This window comes from Mercenaria mercenaria, chromosome 17, assembly GCF_021730395.1.
Source record: "Mercenaria mercenaria strain notata chromosome 17, MADL_Memer_1, whole genome shotgun sequence".
Lineage (NCBI taxonomy): Eukaryota > Metazoa > Mollusca > Bivalvia > Venerida > Veneridae > Mercenaria > Mercenaria mercenaria.
The window spans coordinates 4130824-4150696 of NC_069377.1; the positions used below are offsets into that span (position 1 = coordinate 4130824).

Sequence of the window (19873 nt, forward strand, 5' to 3'; positions counted from 1 at the left end):
CCATGCACTTAATATTAAAACCATCTAACAAACAAATACAAACAAAATTGTATTGAGCATTTTGATTTTTTTTCTACCAACCAAAACAGGTAGAAACATCTATACAATGTATATTAGATATGTGTAGCAATAGAGCGTAAAGACTACGCCGGTAAATGTCACAGGAAATATGCATAAATCATATACTAAATGAAACATGTGGTACATCTAACTGGAAAGTACGGGCTCAGATTTACGGAAATACACTTTTCTAATGTATTTTGGAAGGCGTTACTGTGCCATTTTTAGCATCAAAATAGCTATTTTGCACACAGTCACATGTTTCACCTACACTGAAACTGCGAGTCTTGAATCTGTTTTTATTTCACCCGCAAAACTTCAAACCCATTATCTGGGGACCAAACGCCGCTCTTCATGGAATTACACGTCTCAACACGTGTTTCATTGAAGGTTCCGTGTTCACCACCGTTTGAATACATTTGCGGATGTCTCTAAATTGCTTTTTGTACTTTTAGCATGTGTAAATGTTGAGTTCTGCTCAACCCGAGGGCGTGGACGGTAGCATGCATTTCCGCTACCGTCCATGAACAGGCTCAATCAAACCGAGCCTGCAACATTTTCGTTTTTGTCGTGTTGAGCGACCTGTGAAGTTTCCACTTTTCTCTGTTTCAAAGTAACGCCATGGGTTTTCCCAATAACCCAAAAAAGAAATTAAACGGTTCAAACAAACAGCACCAATCCGAAACCGAAACCGATTTTGTGGTCCATTTCATCTTATATTTGCATTACTTGTATAGATCTTTATTCATATTTCAGTGGTTTGAAAATAATAATCGGCGTAAAACTTCATAATTATATCAAAGTCCCAGATTCAAGGAGACACGTAGATATTTCAAACAATCAAACCACTTTATCAATGGTACTCCTCGCAATTTTTATATTCCAACGATGATATACAATACAAAGTTTAAAGTCGGTGCATATATAAACAGAGAAAATAACTATGCGTAACTATTTTCCAAGATTTGATAACCTAATAGAAAAACTGAAACTGTTTTATTTGATTAAACGCCTATTTGTACGCAAAACATATTCAATGGCGTTTTACAAATACATAAAAATACGACAAAAATTAAGATATTTAATGACATATAACATAAATGAGCATAAATATCATAGTGAATAAACTATTTAGTAAGCATTAAAAAAAAGATCAGACATCAGATAAGATTAATAAAATATTAGAATATTAAGATACAGTAAGGTACTGTTGGACCTAAGAGTTTAGGTCCAACAGTACCAAAACTTCTGTCGCTGAACGTTTTGCGTTTGTTGAAAGGAACAACGAAACACCCAGTAACGGAATTTGAAGAACGCAAGTTCCTTGTCTGTGTTTGTTTTATGAGAAGTTCAGAAAGATATTCTGGAGAGTTTCCAACTGAACAATTATACATGTAGGTGATCATTTTGAATGTGATTCTGGCTTTGATTTGTAGCCAGTGAAGGTCATACAGCGCTTGTTTGGAACTGTCATATTTTCTTCGATTTAGGACAAGTTTTGTACACATGTTCTGAATTCGTTGCATTTTGTTTACTTCGCTTTGAGCAATACCATGCAGAATGACATTACAATAATCTAAATGGGATATCACCAATGACAGGACAAGGGTTTCGGTAGCCTCTTTGGTAAGATATTTCCGGATACATTTTATTCTGAAGTAGTTGAGCATTGTTCTACACTTCCGTTTTACATGCTCTTTTAGATTCAAGTTTTCATCCAGGAATGCAGCTAGATATCGAATAAAGCTCACTGATTTTACTTCACCACCTACAATGCATACTTTGTCAGTTGAACACTTAGAGAGCTGTTGCCTACTACCAAACATGATGAACTCGGTTTTGGAAGTGTTCATTTTAAGCTTATTTTTATTCATCCAGTTGCTGATTGTTTTAGCACATTGTTCAAGTTCTCGTATTGTCTGGGATTCTACTGTTGGAGATGATGGTTTAAAGCGTTTATTAGCAGTGTGGTCATCCGCAAAGCCGTAAACTGAAATCGACGGCGGAATAACATCAAACAGTGTCCCTGCATATGTAAGATATAGCCACGGTCCTAAGCAGCTCCCTTGTGGAACGCTACAATTTAATTGGCGTGGAAATGACATGGCTGAATTGACACTTACACGACAAATTCTGGGGCGCAGATAGGAATCAACCCAGCTCAGTGCTGTTCCACGAACGCTATACTGCTTGTTTAACACATCAACAAGAATGTCATGATCTACAGTATCAAAAGCGGCACTGAGATCGATGGCAATTAGCGCCGTAACTTCTTTCTTCTCCATAGCATCCAGTAAATCATTTACAAGACGTAACAGTGCTGATTCGCAAGAATGGTTTTTCCTGTAAGCAGATTGGTTTTTTGGTAGAAGATTGTGTTTGTTTACATGATCATTGAGCCTGAACAGAGCTGCTTTTTCAATTAATTTTGACAGAAACGATAGATTACTAACAGGCCTATAGTTTGCAAATTCAAGATCCAGTCCCATTTTCTTCAACAAAGGTCTTACAATTGCCTGTTTCCATTTTGTTGGAAAGATGCCGTCGCGCAACGACAAATTAACCAATTTGGTAATAACAGGCAACAGCTCATCCAAGTATGATTTCAGCACTTTTGTTGGTAGAATATCAAGTTCACATGATTTTGTCTGTAGCTGGTTTATAAGTTTTCTATCTTCTTCCTCGCTCAGATCTTTAAAACTGTCAAAACAAGGAATATCTTTATCGCATGGTTGAAACTTAGGTGTACATAACACATAGGTAGAAAAACACAAGTGTGTAAAGTTAAGAAATATATTAAAATCAACTATGACTATCAAATCAGATATAAGGTTAACCAATTCCTAATTTCCAGGGAATCAGTAAGAGTCATTCCAGTAAATTAAGATCACCACTAGTAAACAAAATGACATAAGATAATATGAGAACTAAATAAATGTGATTGCAAATATACTAACATATACACATCAGTCATATAATAATTTTCGTACTGAATAATAATGACGCATATATCAAGTAACCAAGGACAGATACATAGTGTATATAAAGCACAAAATGCACCATATACAAAACAATAAAGAACAGATAAGTGGTACATATAAAGCAGCAAGGCAACATGAGTTCCGGAACTCTGTTTCATATTAATACTGGGATGGGTGTCATCTTATGTAATAGAGTCTTCTCAATTGTTTTTTTGCCAACACCAAGAAACACAAAATGTTAAAAGTAAATCATTTTTGGACGAGATTCAAACCACAAATACAAAAACTGATATAAGATTTAAGCAGTAGCATTTTATTACGTTACCTCGAAAAACTAATCAAATTAGATTTTAAAAGCGATGTTTTGTATTTTCTTTTACAATATTGGTAAACCATTTGTTTGATTTTTGAAAATTGCGCTATATTTTCTTTGCATATTTTCTAACGTTATAGAATGTGTAGGAAGTATCATATATGTTACTAATAAAAGTTCATATAAGAAATACACTGATATGGTATTTGTTTCTTTCAGTGATTCAGGGCAAAAAGAAGATGGAGCCAAATAACCAAAATGAATAAAATCTGTAAAATCGATAACAGCATTGGTTTGATTGAGTCAGTTCATAAGAGATAATGTAATGTGCAAAATCCATCACGCTTCTCCACCCCCTCCCCACTCCCACCCCATCCAGCACAGGCATAAACGTACTATATTATCCATAAATACCATGATTCCAAATGACGAGAATATATAACAATACCGAGTTATTACAAGTTTGCTTCTGTGCCTTTCAGACTGTTTCTATGGTGTCTTTCTGTTTTGAAGTACATATCATGTTTCGAAAAACTGTGATCCAAAAGGTACGATTTAATTGATAATAGCAGTTTGATTTTACTGTAATTTCAGTTGCTGACCTGAAAACTTCTAAAAATTAAACAAGCTGAGGAAGGAAGTAAAAAGAATGTCACATCCTTTCTATTTCCTGGATCAACTACTTTATAAGACGTTTTTTTGTTTCTAGAATTTCCTTACTATCCATGTCCAAGAAAGTTAAAAGGTACACTCTTTCTGTGATGACTCATGTAACACTTTTATATACACTTTATGTTCGACGAAAGTCGATTTATACAAACTAAGAACTATTTAAAATCAATATATTCTTACAATATGAACAATGTTGTTCGTCACAAAGTTGAACTGTGGACGGATAGCTCAGTGGTTTGCACACTGGCCTTCCAATTTTGAGGTCGGGGGTTCGATCCCCGGCAGCTACTCGGGAATTTTCAGAAACGCTTTTCAGTGTTTCCCATCCAACTAGAGGTGTACTGGTCAGGAACCCAGGCAATCCTTGCGTGTATCAGTGCTATACATTGGGCACGTTAAAGAACCAGGCTGTCTTTTCGCAACGAGCTAGGCTAAGTTAGCCGGACAAGATCTCTCTGTCGTGGGGGCTTTGTCTCAATCTGTCCCTCTGGTACAGATCGCTCTGTGTCTGTACTAGTAGAGGATGAATTATGCGCCCTGTGTGGCTGCATTTGAACTATGTAAAGCGCCTTTGAACGTGAAATTGATCATGAAAAGGGCGCTATATAAATCTGGTATAATAATAATAATAACTGTAGAAGAACTTATTTTTTCCTATTTAATACTGTATTCGGAAATAGGGAACAATTTTATTTAGAAAAAAACACAATAAATATGATGTACTAATATAAACGTATTTCTTTCTTGCTGGCTTAACTGATTATGATATGATATGATATGATTATGATAACTTAGAGATGCAAAACAATTCACATGCCACTTAAGCAGGATTCGGTGTTTTCACCATACAGTTCCAGTATAAATGCTTATAAATAATTTAATATTATTTTGAATTAATACATGAAAAAATTAAGTTAAATGTATATTTTGGTTATTTTTTGGTTTTCTTCCTTTTTATATTCCGTGTATTAGCATAAAAGAACTGCATAATGTTCATTGAACTTCCCTAGCATTATGTCTACTGCAATGATCAAAGATCAGAAAATTCGCATATTTGCCCGTTCACAATTTGAACCCGTTGTGACTTATCTTCAATAAGCATTTTAGAAGAAATAAGCTTGCAAACAAAATAAAATTCCCCATTATTGAAACTTTGTTTTCTACGTTCCTTTGGCTATTTTTTTCCACAGTATTCTATATTATGATTAAGCAGAATACCTTTCTACGATTTATTTGATAATTTCTATGGAACACAATTGCAGTTGGGTTTTGTTGTTTTATTTGCAGATTGCCATTTCATGGTTAATGAAAATTAATGTATATCTGTCCTGATATCGTTCCTAAATCAGTTTTTTACCACATTCCATGAAACAATGTTCTGTAAAACTACTAAATTCTATTGAATCTTTATCAACACTGTCTGCTTTGAAATATTACGACACTTGCAAGACGTAAAAGCAGTACGCATGCGGTATCTGAGAAATAAATCGAACATGCATTGTTCCATCTATAAAACACTAGAACAAATCAATTTCATGATAAAAACCTCCTGCGCACTCGCGTTAAAATATTGCACTAAATTCAGCTCTTATGAATATGAACATTACCAGTAAATTATTGTTGCAAAAGCAACAAATTTTGAGTTTATTATCTTATCACTTGAAGAGCTTCAATATAATTCACATTGAGATTGTTGTTTATGTGGACTTATATCAAATATTACCGTTTATTATAAATGACTGTAAGATATTGAAACTTTACTGTCTTTGCTTTTAAAACATAAATAACGTTTAAACATTTAAGACATACCGATGTTTTATTTTAAGTCAAGCAATAACCAAAACAAGCATCAAAAAACAAACCAAGTACACTTCCGGATGAGACATAAATGATGTCTTTAGAAGAAGGAGGTTTTTGTTTTACTTCTAACACCGTTATCCACTTGAGCGTTCAAATATGTATCGAAACAGTAAAGGGTATCTTTGTGACTTGTAATTTTGATGTCATGTGAAATGTTTTGGGAGATTAAAACTCGACAAGTCTGAAACTTACTTCCTTCCAACAATAAATTTTTACTTATATCAAAAGTTCCGAGATACGGTTGTTTTTAAACGCAGATTTGTAAAGAGATGCTTAAAACAAATTATAGAATGTTAGAAACGTTTATAACCAATTTCAATTTAGCTTTTCTTCGGACTTTCGGGTGTTTTCCTGATATTTTTCTTATGTTAGATATCTGTGTTTTGGTTCATAAACAATTCTTAAAAATGTATGCAAAATGCTGAGCTGATAAATCAATGAGACGTGCAAAATTTTATTGATGAAAACATGATACGCTTACTGCGAATAATAGAACTTTTCCGTGAAAAAACACAAATACACGCAGAAAAAAACATAGTAAAGAAAGCAATAATTTATATGATGGCGTTTGAAATCCTAATAAATAAAGAATCCATTTCTTTCCTGTCTCTTTCTCGAGGTTGAATTATTGCAAAATATTATATTTCTGCATTTGACAAAAAACATTATGTCTGAAATCATTCGTCCCCCACCTCTGAATCAATTGGGGAAGTTGGCAGTTATTGACCTTTAGCCTGCTGGCGGCAAGTGATTTTGCTTTTGCGGCCAGTGCAGACCAAGAATCAGCCTGCATGTCCGCGGGCAGTCTGATTATGGTATGCACTGTTCGCTATTCTGTCAATAAATTTTTAGTGAACACCCCTTTGAATAATAAATGGAACTGCCCAAAATGAATGATGGACCAGTCCATTTTTGAAACTTAGCAGGGTAAAGGTTAAGTTTAAGTGCACAAAATGGCAGCTGTTTCTTTAGTTAAAAGAATGATTGCATTAAGAGCAAACAGCAGCATTAGCCTTATAACCCCCAACAATCACGTTCAGTTTACTACAAAATATCGTTTCTTACAAGCAGTACGTATATATAAAAAAATTGCATTTGGTTTGTCCATTATATATTTCATTGCATAAGTTCTCGTATCTTAAAATAACATTTCCGGAACAACCATTTCAGTATTTTTGAAAACTAATTGCAATAACATACTTAGTTCTAATGGCACGATTTTCTCATTCATAGATGGAATAACATACTTTGTTCTAATGGCACGATTTTCTCATTCATAGATTATTCATGTCGAGGGAATAGCTATGTTCACCTATAAGTCTTTCATCAATGTGTGATATCTAATGTCTGGATCAGATGCATCGTTATAAAAAATATTTAGTTAGATGTTTTGTATGAAACTGCCATTAATTATAGGTTCTTTTTTTTAATGGAAAACACTAAGTGCCCCTCTCCATTATTTCAGGAAAGTATGCTGTTGGATAAAGATGGCTTCTTCACATGTCTACATTCAAAACGAGGTTTCCAATTCACATCGCTTTGGGCCATGTACAGATCTGTAACAAATGTTACTGTACAGGGCATCCTATAGCTTGGGGTCCTTTCAAAAATGGTCTGAACTGTATATTGTAAATATGCATTATTATAGCAACAGCTTGCAGAACGAAAATGAAATGTCTTAATTAACTTGTTTAAAATATACATCACGTACAGCATTTTTGTATAAACATTCCGATTACAATGATTTACAAATGAGAAAGTATGGTTTTTCATTTATTTTTATTTTAAAAATAAGTTTAGCATTACGTTATATTTTTATTTATACCTTTTGAAAGTTTTTTAAAAACCGTTCGTACACAAAAATATACCAAGCAAATTGAAAAACAATACATGTTCATTGTGTATTTATCATATAAACTGTAGAATAAGACGCAAATTTTAGCTTTTTATCGTTATATATGAGAGTTTATTTGAGAAATTTGCGAAAGCAGGAAATAGGAGTTCAAACATGCAAATTCCGTAAGCAGGCAATGGGAGTTAAATAATGTAATTTGCGTTAGCAGGCAATAATATATGTTAAATAATTTTCAACATATCAATAAAATATATATCCCAGTTATGAAAACCAATTTTCAAAATATATTGATTCATAAAGGTTTGTTTGTTGAAAGAAAATTGAATATCCTCTTTTTTTATTTTCAATGTTATTTCAAACAAAATCCCTGTCTTTAATTGTCAGTAATATGTCTTTAATAATTTTGCAGTCAGAACATAAATCAGTGCTAACTGAGCTATATGCAAAAGAAATGCAAATGTCTTCCATTTTGAAGTTTTAAGTATGCTAACTGATACAAGACGACTTGTTTTAACATAAACTGCTTTTGTGAAGAATAATTTTAAACAACGTAATTATTGTTTGGAAACAAATCTGCAAATTCGTAGTATGTCGAGCTATAAAACTTGTTTATACCAAGTGTATCTTCATTACGGAAGTACGCTGAAAAGACGTTGGCAGCAATTAAGTTTTAGTATCTATTCTGGCAGAATATAGTTCAAAGATTTTGTATAATGTTTGTTTCTTTGGCTTCCGCATTCGTTCTCATTTTTTTGAAAACACCTTGATTGATGAATGTTTAAAACTACAGAAATTGAACTACTACATTTGTAACAGTCGTAAATAAAACTGGATATGAGTTTTGGTTGACGACGGTTGGTGCTTGCTTTGTTCAATGTTTCTTACCTTTCATAGTATTTTTGACAATGGTATATTCGGGGATATTCCTGCCTTTTTTATTCTCGGCAGCATTTATGCTACATGCATAACGACTTCCAGGCAATATTCCAATATTATTGGCAAAAAACGTTACGCCTTCACTTCCGGTTAATCAGACGTGCAGAACACGCCATAATGACATTGTCTTTAAATTTGTAGAAAGATGTTGTTCACCTTCTACATGAATGCACCAAAAACAATGCATAGGTGCATAGTGTATTGTTTCTCCATAAATACTTGGTGTTACAGAGAATACTTGGATCAGATTCATTGCAAAGTCTTGTCAATATGTACTTTCTTCATTTCTATATTCCATTTTCGATGAAATGAATCTACATTTTAATACGCCTTGATTATGCCATCTTGGTAAATAACCTGATAACCTTACAAGATTCTTTGTATTCCTCAATCTGTCTTTGTATTTCGAGCCTTTTGTAAAATGTCAGTGAACATGTTCTCATTTCTCATTCGTGTACAGCATATGTAGTTCTTTCACACACATGTTAATGTCTGTTGAGTTTGGCCAACTCTAGTAACTTCTAATCATACCGTCAACTCTGCTCTGAGGCATGGTTAACTAGTTACCGGTCTGTAATAATCGTGCAGAATGAGCATGACAAAAGTGGTTTTACTAATTCCCTGAATCAACACTTTGTACTTTTTTTACTTCTTACTTCTGATAGCATTGTAATGCGTAACCACTCTACTCTTTATATTGGGAATAAACGGCGATGACTGTGCTGAAAAACCAAAGAACCTTGACCTAATGTGAGTGTAATTGACAACGGGCTAAGCTCAAAACAGTAAAGACGACACATATGTGTCATATTTACACTGCTGCTATTCAGTTCCTCCTTGTCCGAGTTATTAGACTTTGGTAGAAAGAAATGTTAGTAATATCAAGATTCTGTCAAGAATTTCTGGAAAAAATAAACATTTCGTGTCATTCTGGACAAAAGATGGATTGAAAAGATGCAGAATAACACGCGCGTTCTCTTTTAAAATCTCCCGCTCCGTGATTGTTTGGTTTCAGGTTGAATAGGAGTACCCAGCTAATCAGATTCTTGGATTTGGGTAAAACGCCAATTTCATCCAATGAAAAAGTTCTATGATTTCCTCATCTGAAAGTTTTCATCCGCCTTAAAAATAAAGTTCTTTAGCGGATTTAAAATAAAAGTACAAAAATCCAATGATACGCTAGAGTACAAGGCCAAATGAATTTTCATAGATTAGTAGTTTGACCTTGACGGTTCCGGACGGCATTTATGTCTATAAGTGTTTTCACACAATATATAGTTTTCACGGACAAGATGACGTCACACGTAAAAATCTCATTTATGACAGAAAGCTACTAACAACGTAAATAAAATGAGTTCCCGTTACTAGGTCATAGGAAACTGACTCATTTTCCATAGCCCACGTTTTAATGTTTTGTATTATGGGCCTTTCCCAACATTTAAACTTTTGCTACTACCTACTCAAGATGAACTATCTAGCAGTGTTTTTTTTATATTTTTCATGAAAATGTTCCACTAATAAAACATACATATCTATCACCCAAAATGCATCATTCTAAATAATTTTAACCAGAAATCATAGATTAGAATAAAGATTCAACAATATACTGCTAAACTAATTAGTTACTTGATAAACAGAAACCACATGAATACCTCACATAATAATATTGATAAATGCCAAAAGCAAAATCAAATGATAAAGATTAAATAAGTATCTAATATATCTTACGTTTCATCTTTATTACATTTATTTGCTACAAACAACACACGTCAGTTCTCTTCCATCCACATATGGCAAGCAGGGTAGAGATCCACATGCCGCTTCTACAACGTAGAGAACATTGCCATTCTGGTTTCCTGTTCCATGAAGGATCTGCTCTGGATCACTATCGACACAGATGTATTCTCCGGCTGCCGGGTGATAGGTTGAAATTGACATCAAATAGCCACTGTACTCCTTGTTCCACCCTCAGAGAAGATTCTCCCAAGTCTTAATAAAATAAAATATCGAACGCATAAACGTATTAACGGAATAGTAATACCAAATTGATATATCAAAGATGCCAAGTCATTTTGAATACACGTTATTATAAAAATAATAGATGTTTTTTGATTTCTTTTGTCAGAAATACGTTGTTGTAAGATATACAATGTTTGAATGTACACAACACTATAGTACAAAAATGAAATAACAATAGACGGGCCTCCGTGACCGAGCAGTTAAGGCCACTGACTTCAAATCACTTGCACCTCACAAATGTGGGTTGAATTCTTCATGTGAGGAAGCCGCCCATCCGGCTTACAGAAAGTATGTGGTTCTACTCACACTACTGGATGTACATACCATTAAACATGGTTTAAAACCCTGTAAAATACCCATTAAAAAGGAAAAACCGTTAATTAACCCCATTAATTCTTGCATCACTTTATTTAACAGGTTTCACAATATTAATGGGTTACATGTTAAAATACCATTAAAACACCCATTTTTGACCATGAATCATGCCATTAAAAATTTAGTTTGGTAGCTAAAAAAGTTAATGGCTTTGAAAAACTAGTGAAATTCTGTATATTTTGAATTTAACAGGATTATTCATGGCCCTTAAATTTGATTTAATGCCCTTAAATGTTCAGGTTCTGTACGATTTCATTTAAGAGTAAACTTAATGGCCCTTAACAGCAATGTGATGCCCATTAAATCCTTCATTCTTTAAAATGTGATTCGTATATTTTCTTTTTTTTTGGTTTTTGGCTTGCACTCCCATTGAATGCTTATAATTCCAGTCCCATATTATTCGAAAATGGACTTTAATCACAATAAATACATACTACGCACACATTATCTATAATATATCATGATGTTATATTTAGTTGCAGTAAAGTTATTTCCCCTTGATGCAGTTACGCCATTTTTTTTTCAAATGTTTGCCAAATTGTGTTCCTACAAAAAATTGGATTTATTTCAATGAAAGTCGGATGAAAACATATTAATTTATTTGATAACATCAATCTTCATTATTTTGGTAAAGGTAAATATGTATTGATGCATGCCACTTTTCTGTTATTAGTTTTTCCTGTCCAAATAATCAGCATTTGTATAAGAAAATGGGTGGGGTAAGGAATTTACATTATAAAATGTGTTTAGACCAGTTTAGATTTTCAAATTAATTTTCCAATTCTTGAGTAGAAACTAAAGTTTATAGAGAAGTGAACAGTACGCATGATTGTGAAGATTTACAGTCTGACTTAAATTCATCTGGGGCATGGGCAGATCAATCGCTTCTTCGTTCCAATGAATCAAAGAGTGTGGTACGCTTGATTGGGGAGTGGGGAACTTGTGATGCAATCCCTCAAACATTTGCTCTTAGCTGTTTAAGTGCATGCACATGAGCACAAAGTACTGAAGTAGAGCTACGTTGTGATTCCCCATTGTGCGCTGACATTGCCATCAACAGTTGCTTTTTGAATACACCCGATGCCTAATGTCTGTACCATTAAAAACTTGGTCAGAATGTTTGTCAATATTATAATGTTGAATAGTTAAAACTACCCACATGGTCACTTGATCTATTAAACCGATACCCGTAAACCCTTCTCAGTACAACACAATACAATACAATAGCCATTTATTTTCTCATTTCATATGAACATATGACAATACGTACGAGGCTGTTACATGTGTTTACATTACAAAATAACGAGAGAAAAAAGAAGAAACAAGTATTCTTCTAGCATTTTACAAAACAGTACATATGTATAGATACTATTACACGTGTAGTAATACGCAATCTGACTAAAGTACATCTCCTATTACGCTACGCATAGGATCTGACAACGAGCTATTGATGGCCTCGTTCTGACAACCCTTCCGCTAGCCAATCAAAAGCTACCTTACAGCATTCTGTAAGCTTTATAAAGTCTTGGGTTTTGATATCAACAACTTTTTAAGTCGTAAGATTTCAGATAGCCGGTTAGCTCAGTCGGTAGGGCACTTGCTCTGTAAACGAGAGGTCCCAGGTTCGAGCCCTGGATTAACTACAAATTTTTCTTTCTCTTTGACATTCGAACAAGTTGTCTGATTGGTTCAAACAAAAATAGATTTGCGAAAATAAAAATAGCAATATTGGAAATCCAAAATAAGTAGAAGACGAATGTGAATGGGTCGTTTTCAGATCTTCGTTTAGAAGATCAAGTACTTTAGTCAGATTGAGTAATACGTAGTTTAAATCAATACGGCAAATATAAATATGAAGTTGATTTTCTTAAGATGTCTAATTCTGATGGCAAATTTTCATGGCCCTTAATTTGATATACCATTAAACTATTACGAACCCATTAAAATTGAATCTGGCATATTTAATGAGACCATTAATCAATTTTTTAATAATTAACGGGCATTAACAGAGTATTAAAAGAATTAATGGCCCCATTAGTTCTTCCTAATTAATGTGAAATTAAGGGGCATTTTTTAATGGCACGTTAATTTCATGCCAATTAAAAATTTTCACGGGGTTTTAAGGAGCCTGTTAACTTATTTTAATGGTTTATTTTAAGCAGCTTTTCATGGCCATCAAAGTCATTTTAACAAGGTTTATTTTACCAGGGTTTTAATATACTTATTTCATGGCTTTTTAATGTATGGCATTAAAACTATGGTCATGAAAATCCCATTAAATAGTAAGAAGTAATGGGTGAATTTTAATGGTGACCTGTTAAAACTCTGTTAAAAACGTTTGAAAAAATTAAGGCCAATTCCATGACCCTTTTAATGGCATGTGCATGCAGTAGTGTCAGGTACTCAGGTACCCGTCCGTGATGAAATAATGCACGGAGGGGCACCTGGTGTCTTCTACCACCAATAAAGCTGGAAAGTCTTCATATGACCTATAATGGTGCGAAGTTAAACCCAACAAAAACAAAGAAGCAAAAGAAATGACATAAAGGTTATGTTACCGGAATAGCAGTCCGTCCTTGCCGGTATCATTATAGTAGTTTCATAGTGGGTTCTGCATACAGCACAGGGTGCATCCTCGTCATGTACGTTTTTGTCAAATGGATTGAAACTACCAGACAGTTCGTACTCTGTACCGTACATTTTAATACCATGATCTGCACGCATATGTAAAATATATTAGAATCAAAGGTAACGAAGACATAAGAGCTAGAGTGCAATCGTTTGCCTTACGTCTTGAATAAGCAATTAGAAACTAATGTTATGCATATATATGATCAAATATGATCACGCTTTGACACATTTAATGTTATTCAGGCCACACAAAATTGAAAAGAATTGTCTCATGATGATTACATAGATATATGACTTGAATATATACTGTAAAACATTAATTGAAACATTAATTTGCTATTGAAAAATCTGCGTTTTTAGCACTTTCCAGGTATTCTTATTTCCGAAACAATAACGTGCAGTACTGTTCTAAGCAGGGATTTGAACATATGAAGATACAATTGGTCAGGAGAAAACTTGCATATCATGAATTCCGTACTCCAACCACGTTCTTACGCTAAACTTCAGTAATTTACAAGCATCGAAATCGTATTTCCTCTTACCAATATAATGCAGTTTGAATTATCAAATTATTTCTTATTTTAATTTATCCGTTTTTCAAGGATATCAATTCTTGTAAAAATTGATTTGGCAAAACATTCTTGGAAAATTATATAAACCAAATTAATTCTATTTATTAACAAATGAGTATTTTGATACATTTTGATAGTTATGTCCCTTTAAATACAAATTGGACTAGAATTAAGAGCATTTGTACTCTATTAAACATTCGTAAATAGAAGCCTACCCACAAGCAATGCTATTTTCTTTCGTATTTCTAGAAAAACTATGAGCAGCAAGTCCGATGACAACATTTTCCTTTGGTGAGGCCTTATAAAAATGTATATCCAGTTTTTTTGAAACAACAACTATGATCAAATTCTTGTTCTCTGCATTAAAGACTCTTGAACAGTTCGGTAAGATTATGCATTATCCGAGGAAGTAAGAAATATTTCAATTATGAGCTAGATTTACCGCCATTGATTCAATTGTGTTCGTCAATAAAATAAAATGCGAATTTAATTTATTTCCATATCTATATTTATATCAACATGTACTTATACTTATTTATAAAAATAAAATACATTAGTTATGCATCTGTTTTAATGTATATTTGATATTGTGTGCCATCGACTAATGTCATGAGCTTCAAAGTGACTTTATTCAAAGTAATCAAGTAAATACCTACCTTGTATTCCATCTTGGTACTTTCCCCAGATTGGATCTTCTGGTAAACAAACGTAGTTTGCTGGCCCACCCTTATCAGTGTAAGCATTTCCACCCATGTAGCCTATATTTCGTAATAAAAACACCTTAAGTTGAAGCTGTGAAGAGATGACCAACAGTCAAGGTGAAATGTAATATTCTATATTACACTAGAAAACACTATATATATGTACATGTATATACGTTACGCATTATAAATGAAATGCCAGTAATATTTAAGCCAACTTGTATGTCAAAAATGTCTACACAAAGCACAGCATTAAAGGAAAATGACGTTCAATTGTTGAAATACATATGGAAATCATAATACAATGTTAGCCTTATGTTAAAGCTAGTCAACGGTCTGTTTATTGTTATTTTGTAACATAAGATTTGTGGCCTCGCTGTTTTATTGTTGCATTTGTCCACAGTCAAATAAGGCATATTCCATATTACCTGATGTACTACCATTGAAAAGCATATTTCTTGAAAATAGTAAGTACTCGTATGAAATGATTCAGTCCTTTCTAGACAATGACTATTGACCTTAATCCATACCGAAACATATGATATATGTAACATGTGATTTATATGTTCTATAGCATGTTCATCTTTCATTTAAAAAAGATCCTCTTTTGGTTTAATATTGCAACAGCTTGTCCCAAGCCTGCCACTTACGGACTTAGCTTGTCAAAAGGTCACACAGAATGCATGGTAAAACAAATCAACGTGGTGGTCTTTTTTCGTTTTCTTTTCAATCATACATCTAGTCGAGACAGGCCGGAATAATTAAATCAAGGTTTACTCCATAACAGACATATAAAAACTTTTGTTTATCAAAAACTAATATTTATAAACTAGTAAAATAATTATTATTACTACAACTAAATTGTAAGGTCACTACGAACATTCTGTATATCAGACAAAATAACAAAAACAAAGAAAGAATGCGCTTTATGATATTCAAATATTAGTCAATCATTAGGCCAAGTTTCACAACAATTAATCAATGAAAATTGGGGCCTGATTCACATCACAAGAAATAATTTAAGCCATCAACTGTTTAACAATTAGGACATATGATTCCTATTTCTGTGTTATAGTATTACAAAATACCTTTATAAACAAGAGAGGCATTGCCACTGCACACTGTTCTACCCCATCGAACATAGGAACTTGCAATTCCTGTCAAAAACAAATGCAGTTGTACAATATTTGATGACAAATCATCATCGAAAGAAATTTACAGTGTGACAGATGCTTTAAATCCTATGTACCGGTTACTAATTTTTCACCTTTGAGCTTTTTTTTTCTTTTACCTGCGATACAAAGAAATGGTGCAGAGCAAATTATATAGAATTTTCAAAATCAGACTCCAAAGTTTCAAAAAGAAAATCATGCAAGAATTGAATGCAATTTTTACGCCTTTCGACGAATATAAACCACAACTGAACATTTTGAAAATCATGCAAGAATTGCTGGCATGCAGGAAGTCCAAAAGTGGTTTATACCCGTCTTAGCAAGTAAAAAAACATGGTCAAAGATAGTTTATCAGCGAATAGTACGGACTTGCGTAGTTGTAGATACACAATCTTCGCAGTATCTTGAAATATATACTTTCGAAATAAACAATGAACACATTCAGTGTAATCATATGGCATAAGGATACATAATCTAAAACAAAAAAAATAAATAAAAAAATGGCATAAGTTTTGTTTGAAATTTGGAAATACGTAAAATTCATTCAATAAAGAAAATAAGAAGCTCTATCAAAATCAAAATATAATCTCGATACAATAAGGTTATCATTGAAACGTATCGTCTATCTTTGAGACATGAATAGATATGATAAAGACTGTCTTAAACTGACAGTCACAGTATACATAAATGAAACCTTGTTTTATTTGGTTCACGTCTTGTCGCAGTTTAATTACTTCTTGCTCTATGTCAAGTTCTCCGTCAGCAACAAATCTCTCCCCACGACCTCTACGTTCTCTTTTGAAAGTTTTGAAATCTGAAAGAAAATGTCAAGAGATTTGTACCTGCAAACGAGAGTTGAAGAAGTTTTCAGTTTGATCCGTGACAAAGTCATTAAAAAGTAAACAAATAGTCAAGGCCTTAGAGTGATTTTTTCGGTCAATGTTTCACGGTTTGGAGTTCAGATGCGCAGGAATCGAACGCCCGAATAGGTCAATATCCAAGCATTTATATATATATAAATTTCGTCGACCCTATTTAGTGTAGTGTAAATCACAAATAAGCAAACGTAATTTCTATCCAGAAAGCTATTTTCATAAAATATACTATAACTAGTTTCTTTCGGCCTTTGCAAACATTTTGTTTTGTACAGCACTTATTTTTATTGAATGTTTAATCTTGTTTTATTCTAAGATTATTGATTGTAGCGATACCCCAACTGCCAGATGAAGGCTTCACGTGAGAATGAAAATCGAGCTGAAGCAAATGTACCTGAGAAAAGTCACAACATGTATAATGTTTTAAGACAAACAACACAAAACTACTTCTGAAAAGATTGCTTTTCGGTGTTCATGCGAAATAAACGACAGAATAGGAACGGCAAATCCGAGAATAATGTTTAATTTGCCGATCTTATTCTGTTGTTCATTTCTCATAAACACCGACAAAAGTTTCATTTCTTATATTTCCATTATATTATCTTTTTATTTGTGAACAAGATTATATTATAATAGTCACACGTTTTGTTGCATTCAAAATTAAAATCAGGTCCTAGGCCATTCTGTCCGCCAGGCAGAACAACTGCGACGTCATCTCCTGGCTATACGCGGACGTCGTCAAAACAGCGGACTGTTATTACTAAGGAACGTTAACGTACCTTTCCTTTTGCTGTTCATATGAAATGAACGTCATTAATGTCAGCGAATGTTAATATTTCAGAATAAATTGCGTCCCTCCCTATAGTTTATTGTGTTTTGAAATACCTTCCTGAAGTTGCATAAATTTACTATCCATCGTTTCGAGTCTCTCGCGTAAAAGCTCATTTTCATCTTTCATTGATTGGTATTCATTACCAGTGATTTTGTCACAATTAACAAAATCTGTACACAAATTATATGTTAAAACAAAAATAAGCACACATTTTGCCATGGTTTTTCTCTGCGATTGAAGTCAGTTGAACAGGTTTTCGATAAGACATAATATGTGCTAGTAGGTCATGGTATGATAGTTAGAAGAAATTGCCACTTTGGAATTTTTTATCGGTAAAAAGCTATACATAGCTTATGCTAACTTGTTGAAATCTCTCTAATAGATAAATTTTTAAATTGATTTGATTTGATTTGGAAAATATTGAAATATTCATTTCTGAGGAGAATTCGATAAAGTATATTGATAATGAAAATCGCTTTACAGCATTGCAGTGCTAAACAGGTTCTGGAAAAGGCACTCTTCCTTCCTCAATGCCAGACGACCTACGTGCAGTAAATGCTTTTTGACGAAGTATAATAAATAACGAAGACAAATATCAAACAGAAAAATAAATATCACGTACCAAAAACGCAACCTCTCCAAAACAAAACAACCCACAGTACGCAGACGTGCACACCACAAACACACATACTCTCGCACACAAAGCCAACACACGAGGACAAAACGAACAAACAAAGGAACACAGTGGGGCGCCGCCTTGGAACGGTCAGTGGCAAAATATCACTGGGGAGCTTAAACCGGGTTATGGTGCTCACCCAACCTCACTCTTACCCTAAAAAAACCTTTAAGACCCGACGAAACAGGCCAGAAGACAGATAATTATCAAAACAGTTCAGTCCTGGTAGGATTTAAAAACTGCTTATCATAGAGTCCTCCTCATATTCCGTCAAACACAAGAGGAAAGCGTAGTGTCCCGCTGTAAACGGGTTGAACACTAAACATGTGGTATGTCTCAAAACAGTTGGGTCGTATCCTCTTTTAATAAAACGTTTTATAATTTTACCAAATACAGTTAGAAAAAGACCATGGCCTAAAATCTTACGAAGTTTGCAAACCACATCCCCATAAAAAACGGGTTCAGAAATACCTTCTCGCAGAAGTGTCTTTAAATTACACGAGGTCTCATTATTTAGACTAATCAAAAGGGTGATTCAATTCCTCATTAAATGTAAAAGTTATCATAATTCCCCTTAACACGATTAACGTTACATATGTCACAGGGTGAGAAAATGTGCAGCCAGACCGGGACTCGAACCCGGGGCCTCGGAATACCGTTCCGATGCTCTACCGACTGAGCTACCCAGCCACCTACACATTTTCTCCCCGTTTTAATATTCAAGTCCTATACCGTGACATACTCCTAATTTCTAATGGGAGTTAGAGAACAAGGTAAACATGATCTCGAAGTATATTCAGTCACGGTCCCATGTTGGGCGCCAAATGTCACAGGGTGAGAAAAATGTGCAGCCAGACCGGGACTCGAACCCGGGGCCACGGAATACCGTTCCGATGCTCTACCGACTGAGCTACCCGGCTGCCTACACACTTTCTCTCCGTTTTTATATTTAAGTTCTATACCGTGACACATATAATGTGCAAGCGATAAAACCATTAACTTTACATGACGGTGTACTGTTATTTATCCTCAATTATTTTGGTCCTGTTAGAATGACCGTCATAATTATTCAACAAACTAAACGTTGAATTATTTTGACTCGTGTGAATCTATATCTGGTTCTTTCCATGAATGTACACAAGGCTTATCAACTGAATGTATGTAAATAACTGAAATAGTGTTTAAACGACTTCAAATAAATAGTAGATAAATTCACATACAAGTAGAAGCTAAACCCCACCAAAAAATAAAATAAAAAACTAAATCTATAATCATGGAGTTAGATTTGCGATAGTTATGCAGAAGTTTGATTATCAAATAAATCAGTTTTTATGGATATGGAA

The 19873-nt window shown here is 33.8% G+C and overlaps 1 protein-coding gene across 1 annotated transcript; it reads right to left on the bottom strand.

Moving 5' to 3' along the window:
- Window positions 1-10401: 10401 nt before the first annotated feature.
- Window positions 10402-18422, bottom strand: LOC123537564 (uncharacterized). The gene is made up of 6 exons (XM_053528835.1): window positions 17908-18422; window positions 16842-16961; window positions 16064-16132; window positions 14931-15032; window positions 13630-13785; window positions 10402-10666 (listed from the first exon to the last, which is right to left on the bottom strand). The coding sequence occupies exons 1-6, from the start codon at window positions 18071-18073 to the stop codon at window positions 10563-10565; spliced, it is 717 nt and encodes a 238-aa protein (XP_053384810.1). The 5' UTR covers window positions 18074-18422; the 3' UTR covers window positions 10402-10562.
- Between the last annotated feature and the right edge of the window lie 1451 nt (window positions 18423-19873).